The 17,871-nt window shown below is 40.8% G+C and overlaps 1 protein-coding gene across 5 annotated transcripts in view; it reads left to right on the top strand.

Moving 5' to 3' along the window:
- Positions 1-17,871, top strand: part of DENND2C (DENN domain containing 2C) — a 77,370-nt gene that overhangs the window by 46,333 nt on the left and 13,166 nt on the right. For all 5 annotated transcript variants that reach the window (XM_066246811.1, XM_066246809.1, XM_066246808.1 and 2 more), the window contains 9 exons: positions 1,188-1,284; positions 5,064-5,108; positions 6,900-7,087; positions 11,682-11,791; positions 13,571-13,640; positions 14,140-14,217; positions 14,808-14,948; positions 15,373-15,521; positions 15,999-16,176. In XM_066246811.1, the coding sequence (XP_066102908.1) occupies positions 1,188-1,284; positions 5,064-5,108; positions 6,900-7,087; positions 11,682-11,791; positions 13,571-13,640; positions 14,140-14,217; positions 14,808-14,948; positions 15,373-15,521; positions 15,999-16,176 (1,056 nt within the window). The remainder of the gene's footprint in view (positions 1-1,187; positions 1,285-5,063; positions 5,109-6,899; positions 7,088-11,681; positions 11,792-13,570; positions 13,641-14,139; positions 14,218-14,807; positions 14,949-15,372; positions 15,522-15,998; positions 16,177-17,871) is intronic.

A 17,871-nucleotide genomic window follows, 5' to 3' on the forward strand; every position in this document is an offset into this window, starting at 1 on the left:
AATATGTTAAATCAGGGCTAATAGTTAAGAAAAAGCTTGGAATTTTAAGAAAAAAAATATATATATTCAATACATGAAAGAAACTAATTAGTTCCTCCTTTTAAAAGTGGCTATTGATCAACTTTATAATTCTTTCCTCTTTTTTTTAAGCCCAGTCTGGATGTATGTCTATGTCCGTCTCTCACACACATGTCCCAGCAGCAAATCACTTAATAATGTTTATCAAATGGAGCATAGTTATTGTACTTGATCATATTTGAGAGTCTCCTAACTTTATGACACTTTAAAAATAAATAGTAATATTAGTGTTCCTAGTGGAAAAGAGACAGAGTATTCCCTTTGACAAAACCTTTCCAAGCATCATTATTCTCTCTTTGCTAAAAATTCCTGGGAGCAAAAATAACTGAGCCCCACCCTGCCTTCCAAGTGAATGAGTATTCTACTTCCTACTCTGGGCAAGCAAAAACTTGAATCTCATAGTGAAGGCTTGCTCACCCTACTGAGTGTGGTAGCCAGATGCCCTGCACATTGTGGCATGGCATGACCAGGGCTCTCTCGAGGAGCCTGTACTGGCTTCCTCTGGGCAGGGTCCTCCTTCTTTTACCCATGTTATATGGGCTTTGTGTCAGAACATTTGTCTTAATAAATATTTTATTTGGTTTTTTTGGTTTGTTTTTTTTTTTTTTTCATTTTTCCGAAGCTGGAAACAGGGAGGCAGTCAGAGTCCCGCATGCGCCCGACTGGGATCCACCCGGCATGCCCACCAGGGGGCGATGCTCTGCCCCTCTGGGGCGTCGCTCTGCTGCATCCAGAGCCATTCTAGCGCCTGAGGCAGAAACCACAGAGCCATCCCCAGCGCCTGGGCCATCTTTGCTCCAATGGAGCCTTGCTGCGGGAGGGGAAGAGAGAGACAGAAAGGAAGGAGAGGGGGAGGGGTGGAGAAGCAGATGGGCGCTTCTCCTGTGTGCCCTGGCCGGGAATCAAACCCGGGACTCCTGCACGCCAGGTCGACGCTCTACCGCTGAGCCAACTGGCCAGGCCCTTAATAAATATTTTAGATTCAAAATGAGACATGTCAAAGTTTTAATTTATAAAATGTATCTATCTTAATGAGAATCACAATTAATAATGTTAAGCCTCGAACTTGGTGTTGGTTTTACCTTGTCCTTTTTTTTGTCTTTTTTCAGCTTGTACTGAGAATAGATGACATCTTTGAATCAAAGAGAGGGAAGAAGAGAGTGAAGTTACACCCTTTCACTGGAAAAGATGTGCCTCCTTCAAAAGGTAAGAGTTGTTCCAGCTGTCCATCGCTGTCAGCACACAAGGGGAGAGCCATTATATAGTTTAATGTGCGATGTGGATGATAATTTTTGGTTTACTTTCCTGTCTATACCACTTAAATTTAAAACTTCTTTAGGCTAAGGTACTAGTTCTTATTTTTCCTCAGGCCCCTTTTATTTAGTTCTGTACCAAGTGATAACTATTGGATGAGTAAGCAAATAAATTTAAAAATAATTATAAACCAACGAGACTAATTTTCGTAGGCAGATTGCTTCATTATTTTGTAGTCCTACTTTGATTTATAGTCATTTATCAGTATAGACTCTTCCAGTGGAGACTAAAGGTATGTGGTACTCAACTTGTAGTTTTATCCTTCAGATGCCTAGATAAAGCTTATGTTGTCCTTTTTTAATTAATTTTTATTGGAGTATAGCTTTCAGGGGTGCAACTCAATACAACATCTGCACAGCGCATCATGTGCCCATTGCCCCAAGCTAAGTCTTGTCTTAATTAAGAAACTTTTCACATCTGGAGTGAATTATTAGACTTTTCTTAAAAACTTATGCAAGATTCTTGGTTGTCTGGCAAAGAATATGCAGAATTCAGCAATTTCTGTCTGTGAGATTTATAAGTGAGAAACACCAGCCAAGTCATACCAGAAGAGTGTATTTCATATTTTTGCGGACTTTCAAAGACAGAAATCTCTTAATTTCCCTTGAAAATCTACTCTACATTCTAACAGTTACTATCTGAAAATACAGTCCTTTGTGTAACAATTCAAGACTCCTTTTTCTCTGTGATGATTAAAATCAACTGGTCACCATTTTAAATGTGACTTTTTATATTCTCAAAGGCAATTATTAAAAGTTGTTTAGACCTTCTGCAGAAGAAACACTTTTGGTTATTGTTAGTAATAATAGCTAACGTTATTGAATGAAGCAGTAGTGTCTCTACATACCCTATCTCATGTGTAACATGACCGCAGTGAGAGGTAGGAACTAGCTTCATTTTCCAGACTAAGCTGAGCCAGAGAAGGAAATGTTGATTTCAGTCAAGGAGCATGGAACCACAAAGTCTCCGTCACCAACAGTTACTCTTAGTTTTTTCATAAACTTTTAACAGTTTAACCCTTTATTTCTCTCCATCTATCTTCTTATCTTCACTACGGATATAGCCAAAGGCTTTTAATTTGTATAATTCAGAATTAGGTACAGAAGATGAAAACTGATCCAGGTGTTATGCTGGATCCTTTCAGATCTATTATCATTAATTTTCTGAGCAGCCCTTTGTGGTAGCTAGTAATTTGGCTGTTTTATAGACAAGGGCAGAAATTAAGTTGTAAATTATGTACAATATACCAAGACACTGGGGCTTGGACAAATTCTAGAAGGATATTATAATCTCTCCAAATTAATACCAGTCTATTGATAACTACTTTCCAGATGTGGCACCCTAAGTAAATTAATACCAATCTCTTATTTGTACATCTGTGCCTTATGGAATAGGAACATTTTAGTAAATTTGGCTCTAAGACAGGCTTTTGAAGGGCCAACTTCTTATTTCACTGTATCATTATTGAAAAGAAAAAAATTCAACAGCGTGAACACACACAAACACAAAGCAGACCCTAAACTGTACCCCTTCCTATAATAGGACTGTTTTTCTTTCGCGTGGCTCAAAGAAAGCATACAGTTGTGCAGTCACTGTGACAGCCTCTCCAGTGGACAGGAGGGTTTCTATGCCTTGGAGTCTCCTGGCTCTGCTCTCACATTTCTGTTTTCCTCCTTAAGCTTTTGTCTGTTTATCAGCAGTGCCTAGTACCCAGATAATGATATTTACCTACTCTGTCAGTACATGCTTAATGTTACTGAATCTATTCCAGCCTAAACATTTGTGAAGCTCCCGTTATCAGGCATTACCGTTCTTCAATTCTGTCATTATAATTTCGTGTGTTGAGGTCTCACATAAAAAAGGAACAACCTAGTACTTTTTTGATCCCTACCAATTCTGAGTAGATTTTTCTCTTGGCTTAGAAACCCCTTAACTTTCATTTAATGTCTCAGAATGTAAGCCATCAAAACCCATAGATGTGAATGTTTTAAAGCCACTTAAACAATCTTTTATAAGGTCTTTTTCATTTTTATTACCTTTCCTCCCTTTTCCCTTTCTTTTCTTTCTTTCCAGGCACGTCATAGGCTCCCAAAAGGTGCCCGGTGCTAAGGATGCAGATAGGACTCAGGAGCTCACAGCTGTTCCTTCATACTGAACAATGCTGTGTAGCCCCAGTGTACGTTTATGTCATGGTGGTGAATTTGAAGTTACAAACGTGTAGTATACAGCATTAAATAGCTACTTTTTCTGCAACAACTCTTAAGTGTGTTTCCCACCTAGCTATGAAGAGGCAATATTTTTTATTCAGTTCTCTTATTCCTTACTATAAAATTAAAATGAGCACAACAAGAAGTTATAATAATATCAACTAAGATAAAAGGAAAAGCCAAAGTTCCCCAAACTCTCTCCTACTAGTACCAGGAAAGTTTATGCACACGCAAATATTTCTTTCTACTCAACTGGTTTTATACCATGCAGAGTTTGTATGTCTTGCCTTAAAAAAATTTTTTTTATATAGTTTGGAGTCCTTTCATAGCAACACATAAATATCCACAGAACTCAGAGCTGTACTGTATTTCTTTGTACAAATGCAAAAGAATTTTATTTAGCTGGTAGATATTTTGGTTGTTTCTCATATTTTATTTAACCTGTGTATATTTAAGTTTTGTGTGTATGTACCTATGTAACTATATAGACATATATATGTGTATATATATGTATATATATCAGTATATATATATTGCTGCGATATACATCTTTTTGCTTATAATTTTATATATTGGTAATACATTTTGTATATTGGTAAGAATAACTTTCTAGAAATGGGCTTAATTAAAGAATATATGCATTTACAATTTTATAGCTGCTGCCAAGTTGCGCCACAAACAGATTGTAACAGTTTATGTTTCTGTGGACAGCATTTGAAAAAAACTTTAAAAAATTTTTTTTTTATTTTGCTTTAACTTTTCAGGCATAATCTAGAAATTTTTTATTCATTTGTAAAATATTCCTTTGTAAAAGTATAGCCCCTTTTTTTTTCAAGAAACTTAAAATCTGTTTGGAGAAAAATAAGAGCAGTTTAAAGCAGTCTAACACTATAAGAATTCCCAGTGAGAATTGAGTATGGCCTAGAAGTAACTTAGAGGTATTGCAAGTGTTAGACTGTTAGGTCCTAAACTTAATTTGGTAATTCCTCTTAACCCAACATTTTCCCATTATTTGAAATTCATAGTTTCTTCTGTGTTGAGATTTTTGTTTAGTCAGGCTGATATTCCACCTTTGATTCCTTTTTCGAGAACTTATAGGGAAGGATATGAATGTAGAAATGGAATCCACTTTGAACTAGACTTCTTAGAACTAGTCTGAACTGCTGTTAATTTCTACAACTGGGGAGGAGAGAGGAGCTGAGGAGGGGGTAGCGTGTGGGAAGAAGACGGAATAGTTTCATCTCTCAGCCTGTTACTCTCTTTTGTGACAGTCCGACTGATAGAACGTAGTGGTAGGAGACAGGCTCAGCATTCCTGACTCCCAGCCCCCAAGTCAGTGGGGGTTATATATTGTTCTCATCCTCATGCACTTCCTACTACGGCATTTGATCTGAGCCGAAAGGCTGAGAAGCGATACTTTCTACTATTGGACAATACAAATGGAAACTCCTTCTCTCTTTTCAGGTGAAACCAGTGGGAATGAAAGTGATGCTGAGTATCTGCCAAAGAGTGAGTGAGTCAATGGGCTGCTCCCTTCTTGTGATGATCATGGTTCTAGGTGGAGTGGCACCTGCTTGTGTGATTAAGCACGCTTTCCCCAAATGAAGTTTCCTTTTGTAGGTTATTTCTTCATTATAAGAATGCGTTGAGGTTTGGGGAACTAAGCACACTGTCAGATGTTTGACAGCATTAAAAATTTCCCATGATGGAGTGAGACAGACCTGTATGGTTCTTCAGATGGAATGTTCTTAGGGGAGTGGCAGGGCTGCGTGTTCAGACAATGTGTAGAAATTTCCCAGCAGCCAAAACAGGGTATGTGTGAATCATCCTCTGAGACAAATACTTGGCATTAAATCTGATTTTTCTTAGTCACTTGAGTGTAATTAAGTAAGTTTGATATCTCTGACATTGAGACAAAAAACATTGATTTATTTCTTATTCACAGGCATTTATATTCCAAATTATTATGCAATTTACTTTCTGTTAAAAGGTAAAATATGCCGTGCATTTTTGGCTATATTTGTTCAGCTGCTTCATGGTGCTTGATAGCCTTCATCTAATGGGTTTTCACAGAAAATTGCTTAATTCCTGTTTAACTGACTGGCATCCGAGGCATGGAAAAAGCAGGAGACATGAATAATCAAAGCTGAGTGCAGGGCAGGTCCCCGTCTGATACTCGGATCTTATGATTAGCAGTCGCTGCTGCCTCCACTGGCCTCAATTGCTTCAGGTGTTTGATTCTGCACTTGCCTCAAGGTGAAACTTAAGGCAGCATCAGGTTCAGCCTGGATGTGTACAGATGACTAATTTAGTGCTGTTGCTCCTGAGAAACAGGACCTAAAATTTTCTTGAGTTGAGCCCTTTGTGATAAGTAAAACTTGAGAGCACTAAATTTAGAGCACTAAATGTGCTGGGTAATTCTGGGAGCCACTCCTCATTGTAGTTTTGGTCCATAGCGTAACTCTTTTGGGAGCAGAATGCATCATATTTCCCCAAAAAACCAAAACAGTCAGAGGTTGAGTCCTTCCCTCATTGGTGCAGAATGACACATAGGTGGTTCTCTGGGCCACTGGACTATTTCTTCTGCAAGTACTACATTTCCCCTAGTGGAGATGACGCCAGATTGTTCAGAACTGGAAATAAATGAGATTAAAGGATCAATGCTATCCAGTTTTGAGTAGCATTGCTTGTACTATTTAAATAGTATGCTTCCATAATTTTATTCTTGAGAAATAGTCTGCTAATGAATGTCTTCTCTACTTCAGTTTTTTCCTCTTGCATTTAGTTAGCATCATTTATTGCTGCAAGCACATGTCCATTATTAGAAATACATGCCAAGGAAAGAAAGGAAAAGGAAAATTTCTTTCAGGGGAGGATAGTTTATGTTTTAATTTTATCAAACTCATCCCGTTATGTCCTCACCCTCTGGAGGCCTCAGTTCTTTTATCAGATCTTCTGCCCTACCCCCATGATTTTGTGGTCCCAACAGTGATAGCTTTTGTCAGGCCATGTGTCCTGGTGTTATGCCACAAAAGATGGCATAGCGTATATGTTGGGACATAGTATTGGTTAGGACAAAGAACATCAGTCCCAATACAGGGCCCCCAGGTGCTTGTAAGACTCTGCACTTGACCCTCAAGCGTGTCCTAACCTAACAGGTATGTCTGAATGGCAGACATTGCTTAGTCAACAGTCATTCAGCAGCAACTAAGAGATTAGTTCCATGGGGTTGTGACCGGTGGGTGCTAGAGGAATACTGGTGCTTCCAAAGAAGAACAAGGCTCCGTGATGTCGTTGCAGATCGCCACAAGCGCATAGCACAACTGCAGCAGCCTTCCAAGAGGAACCCCCACTACCAGACCTTAGAGCGCGATCTCATTGAATTGCAGGAGCAGCAGCTGTTTGAACTTTTTGTGGTGGTGTCTCTACAGAAGAAGCCATCAGAAATAAGCTACATTCCCCAGGTCATACAGCAGTTCCCTAGCAAGGTAGGTGCAAGCAGGCCAGGAGGCATTCAGGAATGTTCCTGTGTCTCCGTGTACATTTGTTTGCTCTCTTCTTGTTTATTGTTGTCTCAGCCAGCTTTTAGTAATTCTGTCCTTGTAGGATCTGGTAGACCACTCTTGTGACATCTTTTGTGTATGTGTGACTAAGACAGAAAAAGACAGAGAGAGAGAGACAAATAGGGGTAGTCAGATAGGAAGGGAGAGAGAGATGAGAAGCATCAATTCTTCATTGTGGCACTCTAGTCATCCATTGATTGCTTTCTCATATGTGCATTGACCAGGGGGCTACAGCAAAGCGAGTGACCCCTTGCTCAAGCCAGTGACCTTGTGCTCAAGCCAGCAACCGTAGGCTTCAAGCCAACAACCTTTGGGCTCAAGCCAGCAACCACAGAGTCATGTCTATGATCCCACACTCAACTTGGTGAGCCCGCGCTCAAGCCGGCGACCTCAGGGTTTCGAACCTGGGTCCTCTGCATCCCAGTCTGCACTCCATCCACTGCACTGCTGCCTGGTCAGGCTCTCATGACATCTTATGTCAGGCATGAGCTGCAGCCAAGGAGGAAAAAGCTCATTATCCAAGTTTGTTCTTCATTTTTTTGCTCTGCTGTTTCCTAAGTGACTTTCAGCAAGTTACAAAGTCTCAATTTCCTCATCTTCAATGAGGGGAATAATAAATGAGGCAGCACAAGGTAGCAATTTAGAGCAGCTGTCAGCATTTGCCTCAGATTAGCTCTGTGACTTTGGGCAGTTACTTATCTGCTCTGTGCCTTGGGCTCTTCATTAGTAAAATGGCGGTAATCATAAACAGTGTCTGACCCTCTGAGTGGAGTGAGGACTACCTGAGCTGTATAAGACCTTGAGAACAGTGTCTGACGTGTCGTGAGCACTATATCATGTTAGCCATGATTAGTGACATAATGTATGTAAAGCGTAGGTCCTGGCACATAGTAAGCACTTGATACATGGTAGCTATTATTAACAATACTATTTGGTTTGCTCTGCCTTTTTCAAAACATGATTCCTTCATTTCATCAAGTATTTCTTAAATACTTACTGTTTCCCAGTGCTGTTAGGTGCTAGGAATACAAATGGAAAAGACCTTCTTGGTCCTTGCCCTCACAGAGCTTACTTATAACGTGGACCCCAGATGTGGCTCTGAGCTTTGTAGCAACAACCACAAAAAGAGAAGCATGACCATTACATCAGGGCTTGCAAACTGCTGCCCTCTGAGCAAATTGAGCCTATAGACATTTCTTTAAATTTGTGGTGTTTTTGTAAAAATAACAATAAGTTATTTGTTGCCAGTGTTTAAAAATCCAATGTCACATAAAAATCTGTATTTCTGCTTCTTCCTGAGAAACCGGAACGCCTACCAGCACTCAGCCTGCGTTCCTAAGTGGCAGGAATGGGCTGGAGCTGGTAAGGTGGGACTGGCTTCACGGGTATGTGACCAGCACAGTGACACACGCCCCTCACTCAAAAGGGCCCTGTGCTGGGAGGCAGTGCTCTGCAGGTACCACTGCAATTCTTGATCATTTTGTCTTTGAATTTGTTTTGCAAGTGAGGTCTGATGTGACAAGGAAGCACATGCCTAGGTCTTAAATCCTTGGTTCACGCGTGGTCTCACCTCCTGCTGCCTCCCCAGATGGTTCTCCACTTGTCCTCTCCCCTGCCCTCTGGTTCCTGGGCCCTGTCTGATGCCCTCCCCCATCCCTACTCGGTGACTGCTGCCCCCTGTCCCTGGCAGGGGCTTGGGCATAAGACATGGAGAAGGTCGGGGTCAGGTAAGCGTCCCACAGCATCCCTAGGCAGCACATAGTGAGACCCTCCTTGCCCTGGGCTGCCAGTCTCACTCGTGTTCAGTGGGTGCCTCGGGGGGACAGGAGTTTCCATCACCCCAATCCACGTATCAAGCACATCCCCATGTGGAGGCTGCTGCCCCTTGGGATGGCCCAGCTGCTGTGGGTGGAGCAGTGGGCCCATGAGAAGGGGAGCTGCCTGGCCTAGTTTCGTCACCTCCAGTCGGTACACAGTTTCAGCTCTGCATCTGGAAACCCAGAAGCTGGTGGGCTGCTTGTGCACCAGATCACGGGCCAGGACCCTGGGCACCTGTGAGGTTTGTGAGGGTCTGAGCTTGACCCAGGATCCTTGTGCCTGAGGGAACATGACATTAAACAGCAAATAAAAAGCCCATTAAAGAGTGAAAGACCACAGAAGAAAAAGTTCTGTATTTTACTTTATATGTAATTTTTCCTGCTTTTTGAACAGGGGCCCGCAGTTCTTGCACTGTGTTCTGCAGATTATATGGCTGGCACTGATGAGGAGAGAGCCCTTTAAATAGGGGTGTTTACTCACTATCCAGCTTACTTGGAACACTTCTCTCATTTAAGTTATTGCTCAGCCCATTAGAACTTTGGGTGTATCACCCTTTTCTGTTTCACTAGAAAAGCTAGGGAAGAACAACTGTACTGGAATCTAGGAGATGTTTCCTGTATGGGTTCTCATTTTTAAAAATCCTCAATAACATCCTATTATAAATAAATCAGTAAGTTTAATTTTTATTTTTTTTAATTTTTCTGAAGTAAAAAATGGGATGGCAGAGAGACGGACGCCCACATGCGCCCAACTGGGATCCACCCGGCATGCCCACGGCAGGGGGGGGGGCAACGCTCTGCCCATCTGGGACATTGCTCCATTACAAATGGAGCCATTCTAGCTCCTGAGGCAGAGCCATCCTCAGCACCCGGGCCAACTTTGCTCCAATGAAACCTTGGCTGCAGGAAGGGGAGAGAAAGATAGAGAGAAAGGAGAGGGGGAAGGGTGGAGAAGCAGATGGGTGCTTCTCCTTTATGCCCTGGCTGGAATCAAACCTGGGACTTCCACATGCCAGGCCGATGCTCTACTGCTGAGCCGGCCAGGGCAAGTTTAATTTTTTTATAAAATTCTTCCATGTAGTCTGAGAGGATGGTAGTAACATATTGCCAATAGAGTCTGAGAAATAAAATCTAAATATTCTTAAAGAATCAAATTTTCTATAAAAAGGAGCTTTAATATATGCCCCCTATTTTTAATCAGTCTTATATTTGCAGAGAGAAATCTTGAGATTGAACTTGTTTTCAACACAGCCTGAATTAAATGCACTCAGAACCAGATAAGGATCCAGTTGACTCTGGCAGGGACTCAGGGGTGTCTCTGAGCAAGTTACTAGCATCTTTGTGCATTAGGCATAAGTTAGGGAGAGGATCAAGCCCCTCTTGATCCTATTGTGGGAAACCTTGAATGAAGGTGATTGTGAATCAGTTAACAATATAAAAATAATATCATGTGGTGCCACTAAAACTGTATCACAGTGCTTTTCTTTTTCTTAAGACTATCCAGCTGATAGGCGGTGGCGCAATGGATAGAGCATTGACCTGGGATGCTGAAGACCCAGGTTCACAACCCTGAGGTCTCTGGCTTGAGCACAGGGTTGCTACCTTGAGCACAGGATCTTCAGCATGATTCCAGGGCCACTGGCTTGAGCCGAAGGTCACTGGCTTGAGCAGGGGGTCATTGACTCAGCTTCAGCCCCCTGGTCCAAGCACATATGAAAAGGCAATCAGTGAACAACTAAGGTGCCACAACTACGGTTGATGCTTCTCATCTCTCTCTCTCTCTTCCTGTCTGTCTCTTTGTCTTCTCTCTCTCTCTCAAAAAAAAAAAAAAAAAAAAGGCAACAAATGATACTTCTCATCTCTCTCCCTTCCTGTCTCTGTGTCTCTGTCTCTCTCTCTCTCTGTCTCTGTCAAAAAAAGAAAATAAAAAAGAACTTAATATCCATGTGACCCAGAATAGCTGAAAGTTTTGCTTTAGATATGAAAGGATAGAGCATTTGTATTAGTTACATGAAGGCAATATGGTAATTATACTTATTATCTGCTTGTTTTTATAGTAAAATTTTCAATGTCTTTGGTTTTAACTAAACTCACACTGTCCTTTAAGGACAATACCAGATTTTCACAAAAGGGTCTTTCATGTTAAAGTTTTGCAGGAAATTCCAAGCTAGTGATTAGGTAGCAAAAATTACATGCTTAGAGAAATGATTATATATTGGGTGGATTTTAAATTTTTCTTTTCTGAATAACATTCATTTGCCTTTCCAAACATCTCTGCGTATTGATCAGAGAGTGTCTAGAGCTGACTAGGTTTTTGCTCTCAGCATATTATAGAATAGAATTCTGTTTATTTTGTTCTATTTTCAGTTATAGAAAATAACAAAATAGAAATAGTTATAGTTATAACAAAATAGAAATTTTGTTCTATTTATAGTTATATTATCTCTCTTATATCAGATTATAGGATCTCCATACCATTTCTATGTGAAAATAGGATTTTTTATTCTCAGTAACTTTGTTCTCAGTGCTTCCTCAGTGATGATCAGTCTTGGCCTTCCTCTTTTGTGAATCAGCTCAAAATTGGGCTGAGAATGACCACTTAGGCTTATGAGAGCCTTTTTTTCTCAAGACCACACTGAGTTCTTTATATCTATTCTCCACTGACACAGAATATCAATCACCTGCACTGTTATCTTTTTCAGGGTGATCATGGCTTTAAGCAAGCCAAAGACACTGAAGAGAGGCTCAAAGTTATCCCCAAGTTTTGTTTTCCTGATTCGAAGGACTGGGCTCCAACCTCAGAACTCAAGAGGTAAATAGTCTACTTTTTCTGATTTCTGTTTGTTGGGACAGCAGAAGTAGAATCAGAATGCTTGAGAGGTGGGGAGAACTGGCAGTCAGGCTGTGTGGACCCTGGCAGGTCAAGGATGCAGAAGTAGAAAGGAGGAAACAGAATGAGAACATTTCCTCCACAGGACTCAAAAAAAGAAAACACAGACTGATTTCAATGTCAAAGGGAAAACAAGTTTGAGAGTCTCTCCATTTTGCCAGTTCTGCAGTAAAAAAGGTTCTACTTCACATTTGATCAGAAATGCCACCAAGTGGATAAAAAGGAGGGGAAACGAGACTGTAGGGACTCAGAAACAGGTAAAACAGAGCAATGGCTGCATCTTATTTCTCCTTCAAGTTGATAGAAGCCACAGCCCAAATTGTGTGCCCAGTGGCTCCAGTTTCAAATGTATAGTATACCAAGAGTGGAAGTATCAAGAATTTCTTCCTGGTCTCTAGAGAAAAATTCCATATTTAATTAATAAACCATCATTGTCTGTGAGTCCTGCTTGTAAAGTCGACAACTGCTCTGTTCAAAATTGTAATTATTGATGACATCAATTGGACTGAAAAGTGCACTTCTGTGACCCATGTCGCATGCTGGTGACCTGCAGGAAGACAGCCCTGCTGTTGCCTCAGTAGCCCTGCCCTGCTGCCTCCTGTGACCTCCAGACTAAGCCGCTGTCTCGCAACCAGTTTAGCTCGATTGCCACTCTCCTCCAAGCCATCGGTCCTGAAGCTTTTGTGCTGACAGTGATGCTGCGAGCCACATAGGCTACTGCTCCGGGGCTGGCTTCTCCCCACCCGAACAAGTTATGTGTGTTTATTCTAGAATATTCGGGAAATACAGGGTAAATAAAATGCAAAAATTAGAAATTACTGGCATTCTGCTTACTCAGAGACGAACACTGTAAATATTTTGGCATATTCCCTTCCAATCCTTAATTTTGATCATATATGGACATAATGTATTTGTTGTTCAAATTTGGACTTTTTTGTGATGTCTTGGGCATCTTTAGGTCTGTTTTTCATACATTATCTTCATAAACTATCTATGCATATCTTGTTGCCTGTATTCCCAGTGAGGATAGATGATTTTCCCATTAACTTTTTATTTTTTTATTTTTTTAGTGAGAGAGGGACAGACAGGGGCAGACAGACAGGAAAGGAGAGAGATGAGAAGCATCAATTTTTCATTGCAGCACCTTAGTTCATTGCTTTCTCATATGTACCTTGACCAGGGGCTACAGCAGAGCAAGTAACCCCTTACTCAAGCCAGGGACCATGGGGTCATTCATGTCTAGGATCCCACGCTCAAGCTAGTGAGCCTGCGCTCAAGCCTGATGAGCCTGAGCTCAAGCCGGCGACCTCAGGGTTTTGAACCTAGATCCTCTGTGTTCCAGTTCGACGCTTTAGCCACTGCATCACCACCAGCTGGGTCTGATATGTTTGACTAGCTTGGACATTCCACAATAGGAAAATAGTCTTGACAAATAGCTAGACGGTAAAAACAAGAAAGTAAGAGGAGGTAACTGCATCTATAACTCACCCTATAGCTACTCTCTTGCTTCAGTGCAAGATAAGACAGTCTCAAGGCCGGGACTCTCCGGAGCAGTGTGACTCGCAATAAATGTGATATTAATGCCTCCTCTTACATCACAAAGTGACTGCTGTTAGACTAATTTCCAATTGTTTGTTCCCTGAGGAATGTCATAAGCACTTGTTTGGATCTCAAACTAGTTCCTGGTTGTTGTTTTTTCAGTGAAACTTTCTCCTTTGTCTTAACTGGTGAAGATGGGAGCCGGTGGTTTGGTTACTGTAAGAAGCTTTTGGTAAGTTCTAAACTTGAGCTACAGGCTGGGTTGGTGAAGAAACAATCGAGTCACACCAGGAACTTCAGAAACACTATCTCCAGATGAGTTTTAGGGCAACTCAATGATCCCTGTATTAAAGAAGCTACGTGAGATTTCAGAAGTAAGAACAAGGTTGGCGTTAGTCACAGAGTACTCCAGAATGAAAGGGTACAGATTTATTTTGTTTATGATACAGAAAGAAACCGCTGACATAGTCAGTCTGGGTCCATCAGAGGAACGGAGTACCATGAGCCAATCAAGGGAGCTCTGAGTTACATTTTCTTGTTTAAATGCCTCCACTGAACCTGGAATAGTTTTGCTATTATTTTTTTACCATTTTTTCATCTTTTAGTGTTCATTGAGAATGAGAACCTTGATTTCTACTCAGTATTAAAGAAAATTAAGAGAGTATTAATAGTCCAAATTAGTAAAAGGTTGTGCAGCTTAATTTTTGCTTTATTGAGTTTTTTTCTTTTAGCCAGAAGGCAAAGGAAAGCGACTCCCTGAGGTCTACTGCATGGTCAGTCGCCTGGGCTGCTTCAACCTTTTTTCAAAGGTGAGTGCAGAATAGTTCTTAGGAAAAGTGGTGTTTGTTCTGAGCTCTGAGTAAATTGAGGTTTCTGATGATGTCACCAGGCAATGTTAAGGGGCATAGACTTTAATACTACTTTACGAAGGGTTCCCCACCAGTAGGTTAGAGCCACAGGTCAAAAGGCTTAGATTTAGCTCCCTCATCAGATACTGTTGCCATGTTACCCTCATTTTGGTTTGCTAAAGCCCCCAGCTTAACAGAGAACGCAGCCTGAAGTTTATCTTGCCTCATGTCTCTTCCGGACCTAGACCTCACCCTGCATGATGTCATCATCGGTGCCACCTTCTTTGCCCCTACCTTAGTGGTGAACTTAAAAGGAGCTCCCGTTCTTAAAATGAGTTGATTTATTTTAATAACTTTTCTTGGGGATAGAAAGAAAGCCCCAAAAGACATGCTGGCTTTAATGAACTTTGTTTTAGTTGCTGAGGCTTATCTGTCTTAAAATCTGTTGGTGTATTTTTAAATTTGTGGACCAAGTTTGGCAGTTTGCTAATAGGATTCTTTTATGTTTTTGTACTGAGTTCCTAAGAAAGTAATGTATTTTGTGCTTGTAGATTTTGGATGAAGTGGAGAAGAGAAGAGAAATGTCTCCAGCCCTGGTTTACCCGTTCATGCGCAGTGTCATGGAAGCTCCTTTCCCAGCTCCTGGGCGCACCATCACGGTTAAGAGCTACCTCCCTGGGGCTGACGATGGGGTAAGAGAGCTCGTTTTGAAATATTCTGATAATTGCCAGAAAGCAGGCCTGACATAGGAGGCAGTTCCAGAAGCTTCAGGGCCTAGCTTTCCCTTGTCCACAAACTGTACAGAATGTTTAGTCCCACAAAACACTGGAGAAAAATAGCCACATTGAGCCCTTTCATAATGATCATTTCAGTCATTAGGATAAATCGTGCTAAATGAAGATTATGCATAGCATTGTCAGGTGAGATAAAGGATTTTACTAGAAATTTACAAAATCACAAAAACAAAGTATTGGGTTTTAGGATTAGGGTAGGCAGCTTCACAGATTTTGTAGCAGACCCTTTTTCTTGAATTGAACCCGTGAAAGAACGACAGGATCCATCTGCATCGTCATTAGGATTGCAGCCGCTCCCCTGATTCAGATTCTTGCATTTCAGTCCATTGAACTCTGCCGACCCCTGGATTCCCGACTGGAACATGTGGACTTTGACTGTCTCTTCAAGTGCCTGAGCGTGTGTCACCTCATCCGGGTCTGTGCCTCTCTCCTTTTGGAGCGAAGGGTAATCTTGGTTGCCAACAGCCTAAGGTGAGAAATGAGTAAAAAAGATGTCACTTCCTTCAGGTATTTTACATGTTTTAACTATTTTAAAATTTGGGCATATGAAAGAACTGTACGATCTCAATCAATTAGCTCATGGATAATTCCAAATGGTAAATAATCCAAAACCTATTTGCAGTAGGCTTTATCAGTGACTTTTGGGGGTTGCAATTAATTTACTTTTCTAGATGTATTTTGCTTAAGCTCTTAAAAATTGACATTGCTTTTCTAAATAAACACTAATTTTTAGTAATATAATTTGGAAGGAAGAGCTGGATTGAGATGAAAGATTTTCAGTAAATTAAGTTAAAATTTTAAATAAGGTGTTCAAGATTAATGAGTAATCCCTGAACTGTTCATCTCTGATCACTAAGTGGCATCGATTCACAAATCTGTTAGCATAACAGCTGAAGCGCGCTCCCTGGGGTGCTGTGAGTGACGCCTTTTGCTCTCTCCCCTGGCTAGCACCCTGTCCAAATGCGGCCATGCCATTGTTGCCACGCTGTATCCATTCACCTGGCAGCACACCTACATCCCGGTCCTGCCCGCCTCTATGATCGACATCGTGTGCTCGCCTACCCCGTTCCTGATTGGAATCCTGTCTTGCTCCTTACCCCAGCTCCAGGACCTGCCCATTGAAGAGGTGAGACGGGAGGAGGAGTGCCTGTGGGAGAAGTCAGATGAAAACAAGTGACCTTTAAGAGTGGTGGAGTTGTTCATTAATATCAATATATAATTATTAGTAATACATAGCATAATGTATCTCTTTATTAAAGCAAGAAGTAGTCTATGATACACATGAATCTATAGTACATGTTATCTTATTTACATCGTAACCAGGGTCTCTTTCTTGTGTTATTTTGAAGGTCTTTTTTTTTTTTTTAAGTCAAACACTAAAACTATGCTGGGTTAACTTAAAGAATTATTTCAGATATAACATACATATAGACGAGTGCCCAAAACAAAATGTACAGCTCAGTGAATTATCACCATGTTGCTTATGGAGCCAACACTGACTAGAACGGAAGGTGATAGCAGTGGAAACACTGCCACCCCGGAACAGCCCCTTCACGCATCATTCTGGTCACTGCGCCCTTCCCTACCCCCCACAGGAGGTAACCACTAGCTTGACTTTTGTGTGTGTACGTACTTGTTCTACTTTATAGTTCTATATCCTAGGCATGTATCCCTAAATAATATAGTTCAGTTTTGCCTGATTTTAAGCTTGATATAAATGGCTTCGTATAACTCTAGTATGTGTGTGTATGTGTGTGTGTATGTGTGTGTGTGTCTATTTTTATTTTTGAATGACTTCTTTTCATCAACATTATAAGATTCATTCATGTTGATGAGTTTAACAGTAATTTGATCACTCTGTGAGTGTACCAGCATTTTCTTATCTATCCTAAGGTTGGATATTTGAGTTGTTTCCAGTTTGGGGTTATTATGAATAATACTGCTATAACTATTCTTATACATGACACTTGGTACATATTTGCATGCAGTTCGATGGGTATATACTTGGAAATGGAGTTGCCCGGTGACAGGGTAGATGTATCTTCAATTTCAGTGGATAAGGTCCTACCGTTTTCCAAAGTAGCGGTGCCAAGCTGAACTCCCTCCCCAGTGCAGGAGAGTTCCTACTGCTCCACATCCTCACCAGCAATACTTGTCATCACCAGTTTGTGTAATTTAGCCTCTCTGGTGGGTGTGGAGTGATATTCTCATCGTGGTTTAATTTGCATTCCTTGATTACTGTTGAGGGTGGGCATCTTTCTATATGTTTATTGGCTTATCATCTTGTATAAAATTCATTGTCTGTCTTTCTACTGAATTGTTCACCCTCATTGATTTGTAAAAGGCCTTTTTATATTTTAGATACTAACCCCTTTATGGTTTTCCTTTTCATTCTCCAAATTGGTGTTTTTTTATGTACAGAAGTTCTGAATTTTAATGTGGTAAGAATTCTGAATCTTTTCCTTTATGGTTAGAGGCCTTTTTGTGTGTGAGCTACTGAAGTTTTTCTTTATATTAACTTCATGGAGATATTCTCCTATATTATCTCCTAGAAGCTTGGGCAGCTTTATTACTGTGCCTTTAACTTTTGGGTCTGAATCCTGGGACTTGATCTTTTTATATATAATAGAAGGTAGGTATTGTTTCATTTTTTCTCATATGAATAGCTAACTCCCCTAATACCATTTATTGAAAGGACTGTCCCTCTCCATTACTCTGCTGGATTAATCTCCCCCGCCCCGGTTTTATTTATGTATAATTAAAATATAACATTGCATTAGTTTAAGGTGTACAACATAATGATTTGATACATGTATGTGAA

This window comes from Saccopteryx bilineata, chromosome 11 (assembly GCF_036850765.1).
Source record: "Saccopteryx bilineata isolate mSacBil1 chromosome 11, mSacBil1_pri_phased_curated, whole genome shotgun sequence".
In the NCBI taxonomy this organism is placed as follows: Eukaryota; Metazoa; Chordata; class Mammalia; order Chiroptera; family Emballonuridae; genus Saccopteryx; species Saccopteryx bilineata.